We start from the raw sequence: 19,492 nt of genomic DNA on the forward strand, positions 1-19,492 counted from the left end.
AAGTCAACAAATCAGTGTAACAAGGAAACGGTTGTTTAGGAAACCCCAAATTAAGCAGTTAAGATCGCATAAAAGCAACATCAATAACTAATTTACATCATAACATCACAGTTCTAAAACAAACTACTTGCAAAAGAGAATCAAGCTAAATCCTACTTTGATCAAAGTCATCATAATTAAAACAACCTACAAGTTTTGGTTTCAGTCAACAGCCATATATATAAATTAGAAACTTAACAACAATGAATGAATCACTCATTCAATCATTCCTTGGAGGTTTTGTTGATCAAAGACTTATGAATGTGAGGGATGACACCACCACCAGCAATGGTTCCTTTGATGAGAGTGTCAAGCTCCTCATCTCCTCTGATAGCAAGCTGCAAGTGTCTTGGTGTTATCCTCTTCACCTTGAGATCCTTGCTTGCATTCCCCGCCAGTTCAAGAACCTCGGCTGTCAGATATTCAAGGATGGAGGCCAGGTAAACTGCAGCAGTTGCGCCGACACGTCCATGAGCTTGGACCCTTTGCTTCAGCTGTCTATGGATACGACCCACAGGAAACTAGAAACAAACCATATGAATATCAAAAACAAAGGGGCAATGATATAGCAATAATAGACCTCTTTCAGAAAATGACAGAAACTCCCAGCAACCAAAATTTCAAAACCACTCAATACTGTATAATAATGCATACGCTTTATCTTTTTTTTAATAATGATAAATACATGTCAAGAACCAAGAGGTTATGCATCAACAGAAAACAATAAGCAAATGCAGTATTCTAGATATAGATGTGAAATAACCCAAATGGAAAACAGTAAATACGTCCTACAAAATATACAAACTGAGATTAAGGTTCCACTTTCCAACAATTTTAAAATGTAAAAATATCACACCTCTTCACACAAAGGGAATAAGTGCCTAAGACTAGTAGGTGAAGAAAAGTCAACCATTTAAATTTTAATCCAAGGAAATCAATGTGGAAATTAAAAAATTGTTGTAACATAATAGCCATAGCAACAGAACTATTTGTTTCAATCACACTATCTCATGATTGTAACATAACTTTGGAACCATACATTAAAGATAATTCATTTTTAACTGATAATATAAAATGTGGTTATGAGTGCAGATCCATCAAAACTAAGAAGAAAAACAGAAAAGTGAACAACTTTAAAATCTAAAATCCATTCCACTTCACACAAAGGGTATCATTTACCTACATCAATAGATTATCTAAAGTCAACAAATCAATCTCAGCAAAATCACAATGGAGAGTTGCTTTATAGCTATGCGGATCTATCTAGCTAGAACTAACTAAAATACAAAACCATTCGGAAATCTTACTTTATATTTTATATACACATTACGTTTAAAATATATCATAAAACTTACACCACAATCTCCAATCCCTACCAAACCATTCTTTTTCAAATAATAATAATAATTTTTTTTTAAATGGTGCACAATTTAACATAAAGATTTAAAATCAGTAAACACATTTGACTACGAAAATAAATAAAGAGAAAATTAAAATCAGAAGAAACGAAGAGGTGAATCTTTACCTGGATTCCAGCACGAGAAGAGCGAGAAATAGGTTTCTTCTTATCCTTGTCTTTGTCTTTGTCTTTGTTAGCTGCGGTGGTTTTCGCTGCCAGAAGACCTTTTCCCCCTTTTCCCGCCATACCTAAACCCTAAACCTTATTCAATTTCACAGAAAAATCAACCTCAATTTTAAAATCACAAACTAAAACATAGAATTTCAAAGAGAGAGAAATAGCAGATTACCTGAGGCTGAGAGAGCGAGAGAAGTGTGAAGAAATTGTGGAGAGAGACAGAGAGAGAGAGATTATGGAGTAAGAAGCATTCATACGACTATACGAGTCATTAATATGAGTTAAATGAGCGTTTTACTTTTCTTCCGTTTTTATTTAATTTTGAATTTTTATGAAAATAAAAACGAAATCTAAAAAGTGGCGCTCAAAGCTTTGTGTGCGTGGGAAAATAAAAATTTTACAAAATTTGACGGAGAATTCAAAATTTTCACACCCTTCTCTTCTCACCGCTTTCCCAAATATTTTTAATTCTCAGGGCCCAATAACCGGATAACTTTATTGGAGTTAATTGTTAGGTCCATTTTGGCCCACTATATTATACAACGAGTCTCAAATTTGTTCGCTGTAATCTATATGCTTCTTAATATGCTGTATTCAAACCAAGTTGGGTTGGTCTAGTGGTTAGTTCACTAGTCTGCTTAATTAAGTGTCGGGGGTTCGAATTGTGTATGCAGCAATCCATTGGCCAGCGACAAACCCTTAAATGGAGCTTAGAAACCAAAAAAAAAAATAATATGCTGTATTCATATTTGAATTTTGACGAAATATAGTATAAATATATTGTGATATCTAAAATTGGAAATTGTCCGATCTATTTAACTCAAAAAAACATGCTTCGTTGCTTCTTGCTTCTGATGATAATAACAGCTTTATCTTGCTCTATTTATAGTGTTGGTGCATGCTAATATACCACAACTACACATTATTAAAAAATAATAGTGGCTTGATTTAATGAAAGGAAATGCATCGTTATCAAACTAATAAATTAACCATTAGATCAATTTAATTTGGTTAATACAGTGGGGTATTTCAATTTTAAATGGTCTAATATTTCATCCTTTGGCCTTTAGACCCCTTTGGTATCAAAAGAAAAAAAAATATAAGCTAAACAGAAATGTTCTTTCAACACAAAAAAAAAAAAGACAACACAAGTTGAACACAATATAAAATTTTAAAAATAATTTAATTAATTAAACGTTAATCCAGATAAATAACTTAAATAACATTTTTATATTTTAAAATAAAAATTTTGAAAATTCCAAAAAAAAAAAAAATTAAGCACATACAAATTAAACACAAAAAAAAATTAATTATTACTGGGATAACATGATCCACATAACAAATTAAGCACCATATCTATATGTTTTATTATTAAATATTTTTTATACACCTAGTAGGATAATCGGGTCAATATCCGTTTTCTTTCAATTAATGCTACTTTTATCTCTCACAAATTAATTAATAAATTGAAAAGGGTTATATAATATGCATAGTATGTATGTGAATTGAGGTTTATCAAATTGTAATTTGAATAAAAATGATTTTGTAGAATTAATTTTGGGTAAAAATAAGTTTATCCTAATATGATTTATGTTTAATAATTTTATATTAAAATTGGTTTTGATAAAATGAATATTGTTTGGATAATATTAGTTAAAATCACTTTTAGAGAAATAATTAGTTCATTACTAAAAAAATATAATATTAAATTATAATGTTATTTTTTTTAAATATATTTAATCTTTTTTTATATTTCTTTTAGTATTTTTAATAAAATATTTTTTATAATATTCTATTTTAGTATTTATAATTTTTTATTATTATAATAAAATTAATATTTATTTATAAAATTAAAAATATTATATAAAAATTGATAACTTTTTAAGTATTTTATTTATAATAAAAATTAATATTTATTTATTGAATTAAAAATAACATATAAAATAACATATTTTAATACTTTTTAAATACTTTTAATAATGTTGTTTTTATTATTGTTTTAGGTTTTAACATTTTACTAGTTATATTTTTTATTATTTATAATTAAATTTTTATTTAATTTATTATTTTTAATAAAAACAATAATACATATTATAAAAAATTAGAACGATAGAGTGCACAAGAATTACAATGATAAATTTTATAATATCAAACAAAAAAATATTTATAATTATTTTAATACTTTCTATATTCTTTTAATTATTATTTTAGACTATAAAACTTTATTACTTATGACTTTATTGTTATGTATGATCATTTCTTATTTATTGTCCTTTTTAATAAAATTAATAATTTATATTATAACAAAATTATGATAAAAAATTTAATAAAAAATCAAACTATAATAGAAAATATTAAAAATGATAAAAAAATTATTAAAACCAATAATTATCAAAAAAAATTATTAAAACCAATTATCCTGTTCAACTTGTTTGCCAAACAAACACATCCATAGGCAGGGGACAAGATGTGTTTTTGCAACCTGTGGTTCTAGAAAATCGGGTCTACTTATTTGTTGTCACATTTAAAATAAATATTACATAGTAATAATCAGACTATCCAATTTACAGTTTCTAACTATTTCTAACTTAAGAATTTTTAATAATCATGCTTTATAAAAGAAAAACAAGAATAATTTCCAACATATAAAATAACATAATTCACTTACATGTGATTTGTGTAATTCCAAATTTAAAACAAAAAGCCCCATATTAAAGAAAAAGACCAAAGTCCAAAACAGACATTATTGGCTTACACACTATAGTAATCCATAAATAATTTAAAAAAATAGCCTTTATCTATATTAAAGCCATCATTTCTGCTAGAATTCAATAAATAACCCGTTGTATCATAGACAGAAATAAATAAACAATAAAGACTACAAATCATATATTATAACAAAAAAAAAAAGGATAATTTCGATCGGTCAAAGCTACAACTATAAGAACAAATCCAGCAGTTAAAAAGATCACATGAAAGCACCATCCCTGACCAATTTACATCCTAACAGCATCATAGTTCTAAACAAATTACTTGCAAAAGAGAATCAAGCTAAATCCTAGTTTAATCAAAGTCATCATAATTAACACCTAGTTTGAGATTCAGTCAACAGCCATATTATATAAATCAGAAGCTTAACACAAGATGAATCATTCATTCCTTGGAGGTTTTGTTGATCAAGGATTTGTGAATGTGGGGAATAACACCACCACCGGCAATGGTTCCTTTGATGAGAGTGTCAAGCTCCTCATCTCCTCTGATAGCAAGCTGTAAGTGTCTTGGTGTTATCCTCTTCACTTTGAGATCCTTGCTTGCATTCCCCGCAAGTTCAAGAACCTCAGCTGTCAGATATTCAAGAATGGAGGCCAAGTAAACTGCAGCAGTTGCACCAACACGTCCATGAGCTTGGACCCTTTGCTTCAGCTGTCTGTGGATACGACCCACAGGAAACTATGACCAAAACATGTGAATATCAAAAACAAAATAAGCAATGACATCGAATCACAAAAGAATATAGCCAATAATATATAATCATTTCACAACAATATTAGATCTCTTTTGAAAAATAAGGTAAACTCTCAACACCCAAAATTTCAAAACCACTTAATACAAGATAATGATGCATATACTTGCCTTTTCTTTTTTAAAATGATTTGTACATGTCAAGAACCAGGCGGTTAAAAATCATCAGCAAAGAATAAGTAAATGCAAGATTGTAGATTCAGGCATGCCATAACCCAAATTGAAAACAGTAAAATACGTCCTACAAAGTACAAAAACTAAGATTGAGCTTCCACTTTCAAACAATTTTAAAATGTAAAAACATCACTCCACTTCACACAAGAAATACACGCCTAAAAGTAGTACGTCAACAAAAAGTCTACAATTGAAATTCAATCCTAAGTAATCAATGTGGAAATTAAAAATTGGTTGCAAAAGGGAGCAAATAAAGCAGCTAAAAGCACACCTAATAATGAATTGCCATAACAGAACTATATGTGTCAAAAACACTATCGTAATAATAGTTGTAACATAGCTTCGGTGTTGGACAACCATGGAAAGCTCTTGACCAATAGAGAGATTTTGGAGAGAAACAAATAAAATGAAAAGACACCACATCTAACTCAATACCTTAAAGTATCAAATTAATTGTCTCATTTTATAAAATCCGCACTCTTCCTTGTTTTTTTTAATATGAGACTAATTTTATGCACTCTTCGATTTGCAACATTAAAATTCAAGACTATACACCAAAAGTAATCTCATTTTTAACTGATAAAATAAAATGAGGTTCTGAGTGCAGATGCATCAAAACTAATAAGACAAAACAGAAAAGAGAACAACTTTAAAATCTAAAAGTCCAATCCACTTCAGGTAAATGGTATGGTTACCTACATCATAAATCATCTAAATTCAACAATTTAACCTCCGCAAAATCAAAATGGAGACTTGCTTTATAGCTATGCCAATCTATCTAGCTAGAACTAACTAAAAATACAAAACATCAGATATCTTACTTCACATTTTATATACACATTGCTTAAACTAAATCATAAAACTAACACCACAATTCCCACTCCCTACCAAACCATTCTTTTTCAAACAGTAACAATAATAATATCTTTTAAAATGGTGCCAAACAGCATTTAAAAATGGGAAGCAATTTAACATACAGATTTAAAATCAGTAACAACATATTCGCCTGCCAAAAAAGAAAAGAAAAAGAATTAAAATCAGAAGAAATGGAGAGGTTAATTTTTACTTGGATTCCAGCACGAGAAGAGCGAGAAATAGGTTTCTTCTTATCCTTGTCTTTGTCTTTGTCTTTGTTAGCTGCGGTGGTTTTCGCTGCCAGAAGCCCTTTTCCCCCTTTTCCCGCCATAGCGAAACCCTAAACCTTATTCAACTTCACAGAAAAATCAACCTCAATTTCAAAATCAGAGAAACCACAAACTAAAACATAGAATATCCAAGAGAGAAAAATAGAAGATTACCTCCGAGAGAGGGAGAGGTGTGAAGAAAACGAGAGAAATCGAGAGAGAGAGAGAGAGAGAGAGAGAGAGAGAGATTGATTCAGATTATGGAGTAAAAAGCATTCATGCGAGTCATTAATATGAGCGTTTTAACTATTACTTTTCTTTTGTTTTTATTTAATTTTGAATTTGGAAAATTTGTGAATGAAAATGAAATCGAAAAGGAGGCGCTCAAAGCTTCGTGTGCGTGGGAAAATAAAAATTTTATAAAACTCGACGCAAAATTCAAAATTTTCCCACTCTTCTCCTCTCACCGTTTTCCAAAGCTTTTTAATTATGACGGCCCAATTTTTTTTAGTTTACTGTTAGGTCCATTAGGCCCACAATATTAGACAATATGAGACTCAACTTTTGGATACGCTGGAAACAAAAACTATTAGAAATGTTTCACAAAAATAAGAAAGTTTTATACGGTCATTAATAGATTAATATGTTTAAATATTTTTTTAAGTAGTAAATTTAAAAATGTTAATTTTTTTAATGTAAAATGTATAATTGAATAACTGTATAAATAATTTACATGTATATAAAAATTAAATTTAAAATAATAATAATAATACTTCGGCCAACTAACTATAACTCAAATGATATAGTCTCTTCGTATTCATTTAGAAGTCGTGAATTTGAGTCTAATTCTTAACTTTAGAATAATAATAATAATAATAATAATAATAATAATAATAATAATAATAATAATAATAATAATAATAATAATAATAATAATAATAATAATAATAATAATAATGCTTCGAGGTGCGTACTAATAAGATCGATTGGGTCTAGAACGAAGATGATACAAGAGTTTTGAGAGAGTATTTGAACAATAGTTGGGGATACCTAAGGTGGGTAAGTGTAATTTGGATAAAGAAATGTTTTCATCGTGCACCAACTACCATCCTTTGGTAGCATTTGGTAATGAGTAGTGAGACTGAGTGAAAGACTAAGACTTAATATTGTGTTTGGTGGTTAGAGACTGAAACTTTAATAACATTTTATTCCTAAAATATCCTCATTCAAAACTTCATATTTCAAGTTTGCCCTTCATCCACAATCCCACCCCATCTCTCATCCCACCACCACACTTTTGCCATTACTGAAATTTAACCACTACATGTTAGCCATCACCAAATTTCACCACCAACAATAATAATACCAAAAACAACAATAACTTCATCAACATATATCAAAATAAGATAAGAAGAAGAACTGCACCTTCCAAGTTAGGGATAATCCAAAGTTGTTGGCGAGGAAGGGGAAGCAAACTAGCAAAGAAAAGCGAGGAGGGTGACGAGAGAGTCGGCTTTATATCGGCGGAGGCGTAGAAGAGAGCATAGATGGCGATGAAAAGAAAGTCGTAGTTGAGGGGGAAAGGGGGAGGGAGTGGGGCGGAGGAGAAGGAGAAGAGGGTTGGTGTGAAATAGAGAGAGAGAAAGAGAGTAATCTCACTCATTTAAGTCTCAATTTTTATTTTTAACCAAACAAGATATTGAGACATAACTCAGTCCTATGCACTTTACACTAAACACGATATAAGGATTTAATTTAATCTCAATTTCTTAGTCTCTTAGTTTCTATCTCTCAGCTTTTGTCTCTCTTCCAAACATTACCTTAGTGATGGGTTGTTCGTATAACGAGGGAGAGCTTTCAATGTGCTTTTCACGTTGAATTGAGTAGCGGGTTGTCCGAGATTATACTCGAAAAGGGTAGTTTGGTACCGTTAGGCTTTCAGGACTAGTTAGGTCAAGTATAGTAGTATACCATGGTTTTCGGCCTATGTTATTGGGCCTTATCTAATCATGAGTTTCCAAGAAAAAAAATGTAGGCTAGATAAATGAATCTCTAAAATATGTAGAGCATCTCCAATGCTACATCTAATTTTAATTTTATTTTGGATCTTACAAGATGACACATAAATATTTGTAGGATTATATGTTAAAAATATTGATTTAAAATTTAAAGTGAAATTTATTTTTCCAATGTTTAGTCTTAGTTTATTTAAAATTTTATATTATTTTTAATTATTTTATCAACATGATTATATGAAAAAATTTTGTTGATTCTTCATCAAAGTGATACGAGTTTCGTTTCATCAATTAATTCTAATGTATATTTTAATTCTAAATTAATTTATTTTTTAAAAATATCAAAAATAATACTCTAAAAATATTTTATTAAAGATGCTCTTAGACAATTAATCCACGAATTCAGATACAAACAAATAACAATAACAAATAAATAAATAAAATAATACTAACAATAAAGCTTGTTAGTTTTACGGATCCTAAAACATTTCTAATACAAATTTTCCATGCATCATATGGGTGTTAGTGTAATATTTTAAATGCTACATACCCAATATAATTTAAGGATCTAAAATGATAATTTGAAAATGTTAAAAACTAAAATTAGACCATACTTATAACTAGAGTAAAAAAGGTAATTTTACACCTTAAAATTCACTTGAATTAAAGGTATGTTTATATGCATAGGCTTTTTTATATTCTTTGATACGATTAAAAAGGACTAGCAAGTAGACGGTAAGATTCGTCGGCAGTCTCTCTTCTCAAGTAAGGAATTATACAACCCAAGTTTCTAATGCTATATTATCATATAGTAAGTGCTTTATTGAATTATAGCCAACAGATTTTGAAAAACAAAGGCTTCTGAATTGATGTGCACTCAGAAAGAAACATTTCATTGCATGTTAAAATGGCCAAATCCAATGTCTTTTCCATAGACAAAAGGACTAGTTACGAATGTGCCGTTGCCTGCTTTGTGTGCGAAGATTGTAATGTTTAATTTTATGATTTGAAAGAGAACACGCATTCGGTCTTTGTCTAACTCTATTCTTTGCTTTTCTTTTTTCTCAAAATTCCAAAACTAATTATGATCAATGATCCAATACATTTGTTTCGAGAGTTATGTAAAACGTTGATTTTGGGCCTGAACGTGAGATTCAGAATCCCTTTGAGATAGCATCCGACTTGTTCTTACGCCGAGGCGTCACCGTCCGAGTTCCTCGTGAGGAAGTAGGGAATGGTACCTGCAAGAGACACCAATGCTTAAATTAGCAAGGGTTTTAGGCAGGTTTTTAGTAGATTAGAACGTGAGTATACCTGAGGAATGTCAATGTATTTATAGTATAATTATTAAAAACTTTTGCAGGAGTAGTTCCACCTTTATTGGTGGATATCTGTTCCCTTTATCTTAGGAGTTTGTTAGGATCTACCTTTTAGGAAGACAGATATAGTATGAGAGATTCAGGGAGGCAATTACTTGTAAGCACTTGTCCGATCTCTTTCACCATGTCCGACCTCTTAAAAGAGGTCGGGTATGTGGTGAAGGCCATCCTTTTTGGATGGGCCTCTCTTCCTTATTGGGTCTGTAATACCCGGTCTAACCGAAATTAATTAAATAATGAGTTAAGTAGGAGCAAATATGGTTGGAAGATTTGGCAATTGGAATTTGATAATTTAAATATGATATTTGGATTCAGTGAATTTTTCCGAGTCGGAAGACATAGTTTTCTGCGTAAAAGCGCGCAGTGGAATTTTGACCGGAAGTACTGACTGAGATCTGTCTGGTACTGCAGCTGAGAAAATTGATTATGAGTAAATAAGATTAAGAAATGAGGAATTATAATTAGGGGAGGTAGAAATATTTGAAGTGCGATTTAGAGCGCTAATCTTAAAGGTTTTGGTCCAAAATTGGACCAACGGACAAAAATAAGTGAACTGGGCCTAAGTGGGCCCAAGACCCAACATATATAAACATTAGTTATGAGCATTTCAGCTCATTTTTCCCTAAAGAATGAGTGTTGGGCGCTGAATTGAGAAGAGAGAAGAGAAGAGAGAAAACCTAACTCTCTTTGATCTTCTAATCACCATAACTTGAGCTACGGAGCTCCGATTGACGAGCCGTTTGCGGCCACGCATCGCTCTTCTCATCCTCTACAATTCTATCTAAGTTTTGTGGTGAGTATTCCATTCATCTCTGCCCCGTTTTCGAAATTCTCCACTGTTACACGTTTTTGGGAAGTTAGTGTTGAAATCTTGTGATTTTGGGTGTTTAGGGATACTCCAACATAGATTCTAAGTGGGTTCTATCCCTACTTCATATGGGCTGAGGTAAGAAGTGCTCAAACCCTTGTGATTTATCATCTTTATGAGCCCTAGGTTGATGTATGAATGTGATATTGGTTATGTTAGTGCATTTGATGGTTTGGTGCATAATAGGGAGATTGGTGTTGCTTGAGGAGCTTTGGTGAGGCTTAGGGCTAAGGTTGGTGGAGACTTCCAAAGAAGAGGCTCAATTGATTTGGCTACAAGAGGTACGGTTTAAGTTTTATTTAAGTACCGTGTGGTGTGATGAGAATTCCTAGGCTAGATGCCCCTAGGATTAAGTTTGGATTGTGTAAATGGTTGGTGCTAATATGCATAGTTGGTATGTAATGTGAATTAATGATTGGGTTGAGAATTGTGTGGCCTTGTATGCTTGGTGTATTGAAAATTTGATGTTTTGGGTAATGAGTATTGATTTGTGATTTATGCATTTAAATTGTGAAATTGGGCCAGAGGCCGTAAATTTTGGGCCGGAGGCCGAAAAGATGTAAGGAAGGTAAGTTGATGTGTGCATTGTATGATGACACAAGTGATTGGATGAATTTCAGATAACGAATATATGAATGATTGTGTTGGTTATTGAATATTGAGGTTTGAGGAGTTGAAGTGTGGAAATTGGTAATTTTGGGTGAAATTGTATAGATGAAGTATGTTGGATTTTGGTTGAGATATATTATGTGGTCATGTATGTGAGTATGATTATTGATGCCTTGATGGTATGATAATGCATGAGAGATGTGTACGTTGGGATATATGCTTGAGGAATGATTAAGGTTGATTTTGGTGGTGAAACCACGTAATAGTGAGTATGATATTGATTATGTATAATGATGGTTGATTGGAAATAGTATTGTTGGAAATTGGGATGAGGAAGGATGTATGACATGTTGATATGTTTGTAATTTAGCCATTTGTTTGAAATGGGTAAAAATGGTTGTATGGTGGTTTTGTGAATCGTGGTAAAGTATTAATGTATGAGTTGAGGAGGCTTGATGTTGATTTTGGTATATTTTGATTGGTTTCAAAAAGGGTTGAAATTAGCATGTTTTGGTTGATTTTGAAAAGGGTTGAAAATGGCTTGTTTTGAAAATGGCACTTTGTGGTTTTGTATGAAAAACATGGTTTTTGGGCATACTTTGATGGGACATAACTTGGACTACGGATCTCTGTTTTGTGCCAAATCTGTTTAGAAATGAAATTGGATCCGGGATGTCCATGCCGTTCGAAGAACGGGTGAAAAACGATTTAAAATGAGAAAGTTATGTCCGTCGGAAGATCGGGGGTTGAATCTGTGAATTCTGCAGCTTTTAACTTAGAAAATTTTTAGCAGAATGACCCTCCACGCGTAGGCGCACTTGGCGCGTACGCGTCGTTCTTCGAGAAGGCACCATCCACGCGTGCGCATGGTGTGCGCATGCACGTCGATGCGCTGCACCCAATGCCCATCCATTTTCCCGAGAGTTGTGCCAGTTTTGTGCCTGGGGCGCAAATGCACCCACGCGTACACGTCGTCTGACACATACGCGTCATCTAGCTGTGTTTCAATCCGCGCGTCTGTGTGTATGACGCATACGCATCGATGAGCTTTGTGGCCATCCACGTGTGCGCGTGGAGTACGCGTACGCGTGGCCCTGTTTTCATGCCAAAGTTGATATTTGAGTTTTAAAAGCCAAATCTCATACTTTTAAGCCTCCGATCTCACCCCTTATGTATTAAATCATTATGATATGCCTAGTAATGAGAAAGGAGCTAGTGGATGTGGTAACTTGCGAGTGAAGCAAGAGGAAAGTTATGATCAACGATGATCAACAATGATTATATGAGATATGGAGGATGACGGTAGAAGTACCGTGTATGCCATGAGTCGAAGGGCTATATTTATTGATAAATGGCGGGTTCTTGATTGAACCATGAGCCGGATGGCTGAGTTATTGCCGGGTCACAGCAAAGCCATTATTGATTATGGCTGAATATAAATGCATATATGATTAATGAATGAATGTGTTAAATGGATAATAATGAAAATGTTGAAATGTGATGAGTAATCCCGGGTAGTAGGCAGTGGCGTTGTCCACTTGCTCCGGGTATGAGATGGAAAAGGATGTTTATGATAAATGAGTTAATTATGGAGTTTTGAATGAATGTAACTCTGATACCTGGGTAGTAGTAAGGGTTGGGGTTCGTCCCACTTGCTCCATGTTAATGTTTGAGATTTGATAACAATGAGGATTGATAATATGAATTGAGATTGAATGAATATATGTTTGAGATACCTGGGCAGTAGCAAGGGTTGTGGTTCGTCCCGCTTGCTCCGGGTTAATGCTTAAGATACCTGGGCAGTAGCAAGGGTTGTGGTTCGTCCCACTTGCTCCAGGTCAGAGATTGTGACGCCTGGGTAGTAGCGGCAGTAGTGGTGAATCCATTCGCTCCAAGTTGAGCTTTTAAACACCCGCCTGGGTAGTAGCCGCAGTAGTGGTTGTTCCACTGGCTCTGGGTTGAGCGGGTAGTAGCAAGGGGGTTGTAGCTCAAACCTACTTGCTACGCAAGGGGTGTTTCTGTCCAATGGTTAGCTACCAGGACATGTCGGGTTGGCTATATAACCGACAGATGATATCATCAGCCATAGGGCAGGCATACATCATTTGCATATGTTTGAATTGTTTGGGTTTGCCTATTTGTTTTGGATTTCTATATCATATATGCTATGTTACCTGATTACGTGCTACTTGTTCTACTTGTACCTTATTTGTGTATTACTTGTCTGTATTGCTTGTGTTTGTACAACTGAGAGATCCCTCATATTGGTGTCGGTGGATGTTGGGAGCTGTTCTTGATGAGATGAATTGATAATGCGATTGCATGATGATGATGATTTTTGAATGAGATAATTTGAGCCCCCTGGGTAGACGCAGTGATGTGATTTCACTAGCTCCAGGCGAGGGTATGATGTATTGATATAGAGTTGCTGAGGCAGAACAACTGGTGATGGTTTTGCTTATGATTCTGAGTCTGATTCGTGGAAGAATCAGCGAGTTGGGAAACATGTGTAACATGAATTAGATTTAGTATCCCCTTACGACAGATGCCTATTTATGGATTAGTGAGAATCTAGGCTGGATACTTGGTGAAAAGGAGTTTAGGATGCTTAGTGAGTTTTTATTGCAGTGCATTGTATTTATTTGGCACTTTTACCGTACTGGGAACCCATGGGCCCGGGGTTCTCATTCCGTATATATCTCTTGTTTTTCAGATACAGGTTCAGGTGCTCAGAAGTGAGCTGCGGTTCGTCTGAGAGACGACGAAGATATTTATTTTCTCTACTTTGTGTTTTCCTTAGAATCTCTCCACCTTTATTTTGAAAAGATTATATTATGTGTTGAACTCTTTTGGAACTTGCCTATAGAGGCTCTTATGTTTCCTTTGGGAGAGATTAGGATGTACTGTTGTCAGTTACTTTCATACTGTACCCTAGCCGGCCTAAACTTCGCGGGTCGCGACTAGTGGCTATTTACTTATGTTATATATATCTATCTGTTATCTATCTCTTAATCTCCTTTATGCCTTGTCCGTATATTGCTTTCGGCTTCACGTTTTATCTTTTCGTTGTCGAAACGTGAGTGATACGTCTTCGCGATTTTATTTCTACTCTTTTCAGGCTTCTCGATTAATACTCCTTTCGAAATTACCTATGTTTATATATTAAAAATCCACTTGAGAGTTGTACCACCGTAATATCATTGACTTATGACTCGAGCATAAGGATTTGAATATTAGGGTGTTACAGGGTCTGTCTTTATGTTTTGGGTCAATGTATGAATAGTGCCCCTACTTGAGTCTGAGCTTTCAAGAGGTCGAGTTCAAGCAATTTGAGACCTTAGCTTCGTCGTCGAATATCCCTGCTTTCACGAGGTTGGGTACTCGACGTGTTTCAAATTTTTGAATGTTATTGCATTAAATGGGGGGCGAGCTTTGCGCAGCAGTTTTCTTGGAATCCACGCATAGCTTTAAAAAGGGGTGTAAAATGACTGTTTTGCCCCTTCTTCTTTATAAAGTGTTTGCGCGCTCCTTTTCTTCTCCTTTCTTCACTTTTGAAAGTGCTTCATTTGCTTCCTTTCATCGCGAAAAAAATTTCTCCTTTTATTCTTGCTTTCCAACCGCTCCTAGTTCCAAGATTTCTCCATCTCGGATCCTTTGAAGGTCTTGTTTTGCTGGGTGGAGAGGAACGTTCGTGCTTATTGCTGTCTGACGGGCCCATTTTCTTCTTCGAGTCTTCATCAAGGTTACTGCTCCTGATTCTTGACTTCCTTTTGCGTAACTGTGCTTTTTGAATCTGTTTCTTGTGTTGGGGTGGTGTTCGAGTAGTAACGGATATTTATTCCATTGTTGGTTTTGTTTGTTCCTTGCAACTTCTTTGACTGTTGTTTATGTTGTCTACTAAAAGACCCTTTTGAACCGTTTTTGTTTATTGAAATCATTGTTGAATATTTGGTAGTATTTGTGGAATTTTTGTGGGACTATAGCCGTTTTGTTATTTGTTGATTGTCTTCGTATTGCCCCTAAAGGTGTCGCTGTTGTTGGCGCAGGAAAGATGCCATTTCTGTTTATTCTTGTTTTGAAAAGATGCTTTCCAAATTACGTTTTGCATTTTTGTTTCTTTTGCTCGACTTCTTTTGAATGATGTCCGAGTTATGTAGTGATGATTTCTCTGTTGTATTTCTAGGTGTAGATTTTATGTCTCAGTCAGTCATAAAAGATATGTCGACAAAAGTTCCCCTCTCTTTTGACTTGGATAGATACTCCTGTCCTTATCGCTGTCTCCGTAGTTGATAAAGAGTATTGTGAGGTGTTCCGTAGACATCATAGATTATGTGAGAATAGAGAGGATGAGAGGAAGTATGAGATAACGATACCAGATCGCGAGGAGAATGTGTGTTTTCCTCCCGTAGACAACTCGAGACGCCCCTTTTTCTATGCCTATAATTGCTTTTTCTCAAAAGTAGATGTCAAGCTTCCTTTTTTTGATTTTGAAATAAATGTCCTTTGGGCTTGTAACATCGCCCCTCCCAACTTTATCCGAACTCTTGGACTTTTTCGAAGATTTACCAGCTCCTATGTCGGGAGCTCGATGACCGACATTCGGTTAAGGTTTTTTTCCATATTTTTGTTTTGACCAAACTAGGTCTTCGAAATGAAAATTTTTTGGGTTTCTTTTCATGCTGTTCAAGGTAAAAAGGTTATTTCCATTTTTGATGAGTCTTTCCATGATTTTAATAACTATTTTTCAAAATTCAAGCTGTAGAGGAGGTCCGTACCTTCTTTTTGGACGAAAATGATGAACCATGCTTCCCTTTATACTGGCAAGAAAAACCTATGATAACCAAGTATAGCATAGATACCTTAGATGAACTTGAGAAGGGTATGGTAGAAGTATTGGAAGAATGCTGGGGTCAGGCTCCTCACTTGGACATGAAGAGATTCTTACGGGATCCCGGTCTACTTCGGGTCGAGCTAGGTAGCCTTCTTTTCTTAGCTTTATGCCTTTTGGCTGTATCATCTATGATTAATGTGCTTTTTCATTTACTTTGTAAAAAAAATAGCTCCCAAATCCGCAACGATGAAACAACTGCATCAAACTCGGAAGACTGTTGTGGCGCGTGGTATTCAGGAGAAAGAAGCTGGGGTGCTTCTACTTGATCTTTCCCACAAAAATTGGACTCAAGTTCTTCAGCCCAAAAAGAATATCATTCCCACTCCATCAAGTCGGTTGGTCTCTCTTGACCCGCCCCCAAAGAGCTCAGTTGCTCCTCCTTCTCCTTCGTCTTTGAAACCTCTCCCTAAGAAACAAAAGATTGCTGAAGAGGCGAGTATTTACGATAAAGGGTTTGACGGGATCGCCTGGAGTGAGAGAAATATTCTCCCTCATAGTTGCATCAGTATGGATGTTGTGACTTTTCAAAACCATATCAATCTTATGGCCCACAACGACATTCAGATAGCGAGAGCATGTGTATCTCTAGCCAAGGAGTTGAAAAAGACTTCCCTCAGTGCCACTCAAAGCTCTCTTGAGGCTCTCTGAGCTGAAGTGGAAAGGCTTAAGGAGATTAAGAGGGAGTTGGAGGGGGAGAAGGCTGCACTGTCGTCCAATTTGGAGGAGGCCCGATCTCGGGTAAAAAAGGCGGAGGCGACCACGACTATGGCAGAAGGGGTGAAGAAGAGAGTGAAGGAGAGCTACACCTGGCTATATGGGGAGAAACTTGACCTTCAAGAAGAGTTGGAGAAGGCCAAAGAGAGATACACCACTATTGAAGAGTCTGTTGTTGAGAGGATGGACAATATGTTTAACAACCTAAAGGCTCAAGTCTAAGTCCTTGCCCTCAGGGTCGATTTATCTTTGTTCAGCCAGGACAACATAGTGGTTGATGGAGAGATCGTCCCGACCCTTGAGAATGATGAAGAACCTTTGCCTCACCCAAAGTCTTCAAATACTAGGGTTAGGCAGGCTTCACAGGCTCCTAAATCTCTCTCCGAGGTGGTTAATGTCGAGCTCCCTCCTTCCCCCGATGCTATCCCGACCATGCCGATCTCTATTCATCCTTCGACCCCTCTTGCCTGAGGTCAGGGAGTAGTGACTGGGGAGGAACTTATCCTTTACTTGGCCCTCAGTAGTTTTGCTTTTAACTCTTTAGACGACCAGACTTGTGGATCTTTTTTTATGGACACTTTTATTTTGTAATAGCTTAGTAGTTTTTCGAACACTTTTACTTTATAACAATTGTGGTTTTAACAAATTTTTTGTAGTCGTATTCAAACAACTTTAAAACTTAAAGAGCTTTTCTGCTCCTTACATAATGAAGCTAGGCCTTTTTGAAATTTAGCCTTTATACAATTGCTTAGTTTGGTGTTTATACCTTAGCAATTATTTCGATGTTGTTCCTTTGCTGAATTTTAAAAAATGAGTTCATTTATATGGCTTTCCTTTTCAAGTTCCGACTTTGTGTAGTTAAAATTTGTTAAGTTACTTCTACAGTTAGTTTTTATTCCGCCTTATAATTGAGATCGGTTTTCACGAATTGTTTATATAACTTCTTACATTAATTTGTATATCGTCGCTTCATGTTGCCGACCCTTTTAGTTTGGGCAATGATTTTCGCAGTTTGTCGAGCTTAAATTAATGCATTTTTATAGGAAACTTTCTTAAGAGAAAATGGAATTTTTATTAAAGAATGAGAAATTCCTTTACATAAAACCTACTACTAAGGGTTTTGACCGCCTTCAGTCCTTGCTGTGATGCCTCAATAAAATCTCCTTTTGAAAAAACCTTTTTTAGGAAAAAAATATTAAGGTTGGGAAAAAGAGTACACCAGGGAACAAGGTTTACTTCTTAACTATAGTACTTCTTTAGGTTACAAGCGTGTCAAGACATTGGGAGCTCCTGTCTTAAGACTTCGATAATCTTGTAGGGTCCTTTCCAATTTGCAGCTAACTTCCCTTCGCCCGACTTCTAAACTCCGATGTCATTTCGGATCAATATAATGTCGTTCGTGGCAAAGTTTCTTTTGATCACCTTCTGATTGTACCTTAAGGCCATCCTCTGCTTTAGTGCTTCTTCTCTGATTCGAGCTTTCTCTCGGACTTCTGGGAGGAGGTCGAGATCTGCCTTTTGTGTTTGGGCATTGACCCCTTTATTATAGAATACAACCATGGGCAACTCTTTAGTGATTTCTATAGGGATCATAGCTTCCATTTCGTAAGCAAGTCAAAAAGGTGTGTCCCGAGTTGTGGAATAAGGAGTTGTCCGATATGCCCATAAGACTTGAGAGAACTCGTCAGCCCATACTCCCTTTGCATCTTGCAGTTAACGCTTTAATCCGGCCAATATGACTTTATTTACAGCTTTAACTTGTCCATTGGCCTGAGGATGTTCCATCGATGTAAATTGGTGTTTTATTTTAAGGTCGGCCACCAAGTTCCTAAAGGATGGGTCGGTAAACTGGATTCCATTGTCCGTGGTGAAGGAGTGAAAAACTCCAAACTTTGTGACAATATTCTTATAGAGAAAATTTTGACTTCTCTGGGCAGTGATGGTTGCTAGTGGTTCCGCCTCGATCCACTTAGTGAAGTAGTCAATCCCCATTACGAGGTATTTGACTTGTCTTGGAGCTTGGAAAAATGGTCCGAGAAGATCGAGTCCCCATTTGCAAATGGCCAGGGGGAGATGACGCTAATAAGCTCTTCAAGAGGTGCCACATGAAAATTGGCAAGATTTTGGCAAGGTAGGCACTTTTTAACAAACTCGATCGCTTCTTTTTGTAAGGTCGGTCAGAAGAAGCCGGCCTGGATTACCTTTTTGGCTAGAGATCGGGCTCCTAGATGATTCCCACATATGCCATTGTGTACCTCCTCTAGAACCTCCTTTGTGTTGGAGGTTGGAACGCACTTTAAGAGAGGTGTTGATGTTCCTCTTTTGTATAGGACGTTGTGAACCAACGTGTAATTTTGTGCCTCCCTTATGAATATTCAGGCCTCCTTTTTCATTTTCAAAGAGGATATCAAATTTGAGATATTTGACTATAGAGGTCATCCATCCTAAATATTGATTAGATATAGTCATTATGCCCATGTTGTCATCCCCCTTTGATATTGATGGTGCATATAGAGTTTCCTGGATAAGGCTACTATTGTTGCCCTCTGGCTTGGTGTTGGCTAATTTGGGTAGGGCATCA

The 19,492-nt window shown here is 35.2% G+C and overlaps 2 protein-coding genes across 4 annotated transcripts; both read right to left on the reverse strand.

Moving 5' to 3' along the window:
- Window positions 1-17: 17 nt before the first annotated feature.
- Window positions 18-2,046, reverse strand: LOC112737464 (histone H2A variant 1). Of its 2 annotated transcripts, none has more exons than XM_025787382.3 (3): window positions 1,788-2,046; window positions 1,565-1,699; window positions 18-560 (listed from the first exon to the last, which is right to left on the reverse strand). In XM_025787382.3, exons 2-3 carry the CDS (start codon window positions 1,682-1,684, stop codon window positions 264-266), a joined length of 417 nt encoding a protein of 138 aa, XP_025643167.1. In that variant the 5' UTR covers window positions 1,685-1,699; window positions 1,788-2,046; the 3' UTR covers window positions 18-263. The 2 variants fall into 2 exon arrangements, with proteins under 2 accessions (XP_025643167.1, XP_025643174.1); XM_025787389.3 differs by having other exon boundaries at window positions 1,565-1,693; window positions 1,788-1,919.
- Window positions 2,047-4,480: 2,434 nt separating this feature from the next.
- Window positions 4,481-8,409, reverse strand: LOC112737480 (histone H2A variant 1). Of its 2 annotated transcripts, XM_072215133.1 has the most exons (4): window positions 7,861-8,272; window positions 6,610-7,741; window positions 6,378-6,521; window positions 4,481-5,065 (listed from the first exon to the last, which is right to left on the reverse strand). In XM_072215133.1, the coding sequence occupies exons 3-4, from the start codon at window positions 6,495-6,497 to the stop codon at window positions 4,769-4,771; spliced, it is 417 nt and encodes a 138-aa protein (XP_072071234.1). In that variant the 5' UTR covers window positions 6,498-6,521; window positions 6,610-7,741; window positions 7,861-8,272; the 3' UTR covers window positions 4,481-4,768. The 2 variants fall into 2 exon arrangements, with proteins under 2 accessions (XP_072071234.1, XP_025643192.1); XM_025787407.3 differs by lacking the exon at window positions 6,610-7,741 and having other exon boundaries at window positions 7,861-8,409.
- Between the last annotated feature and the right edge of the window lie 11,083 nt (window positions 8,410-19,492).

The sequence above is a fragment of the Arachis hypogaea genome, chromosome 2, assembly GCF_003086295.3.
Source record: "Arachis hypogaea cultivar Tifrunner chromosome 2, arahy.Tifrunner.gnm2.J5K5, whole genome shotgun sequence".
Taxonomy (NCBI): domain Eukaryota; kingdom Viridiplantae; phylum Streptophyta; class Magnoliopsida; order Fabales; family Fabaceae; genus Arachis; species Arachis hypogaea.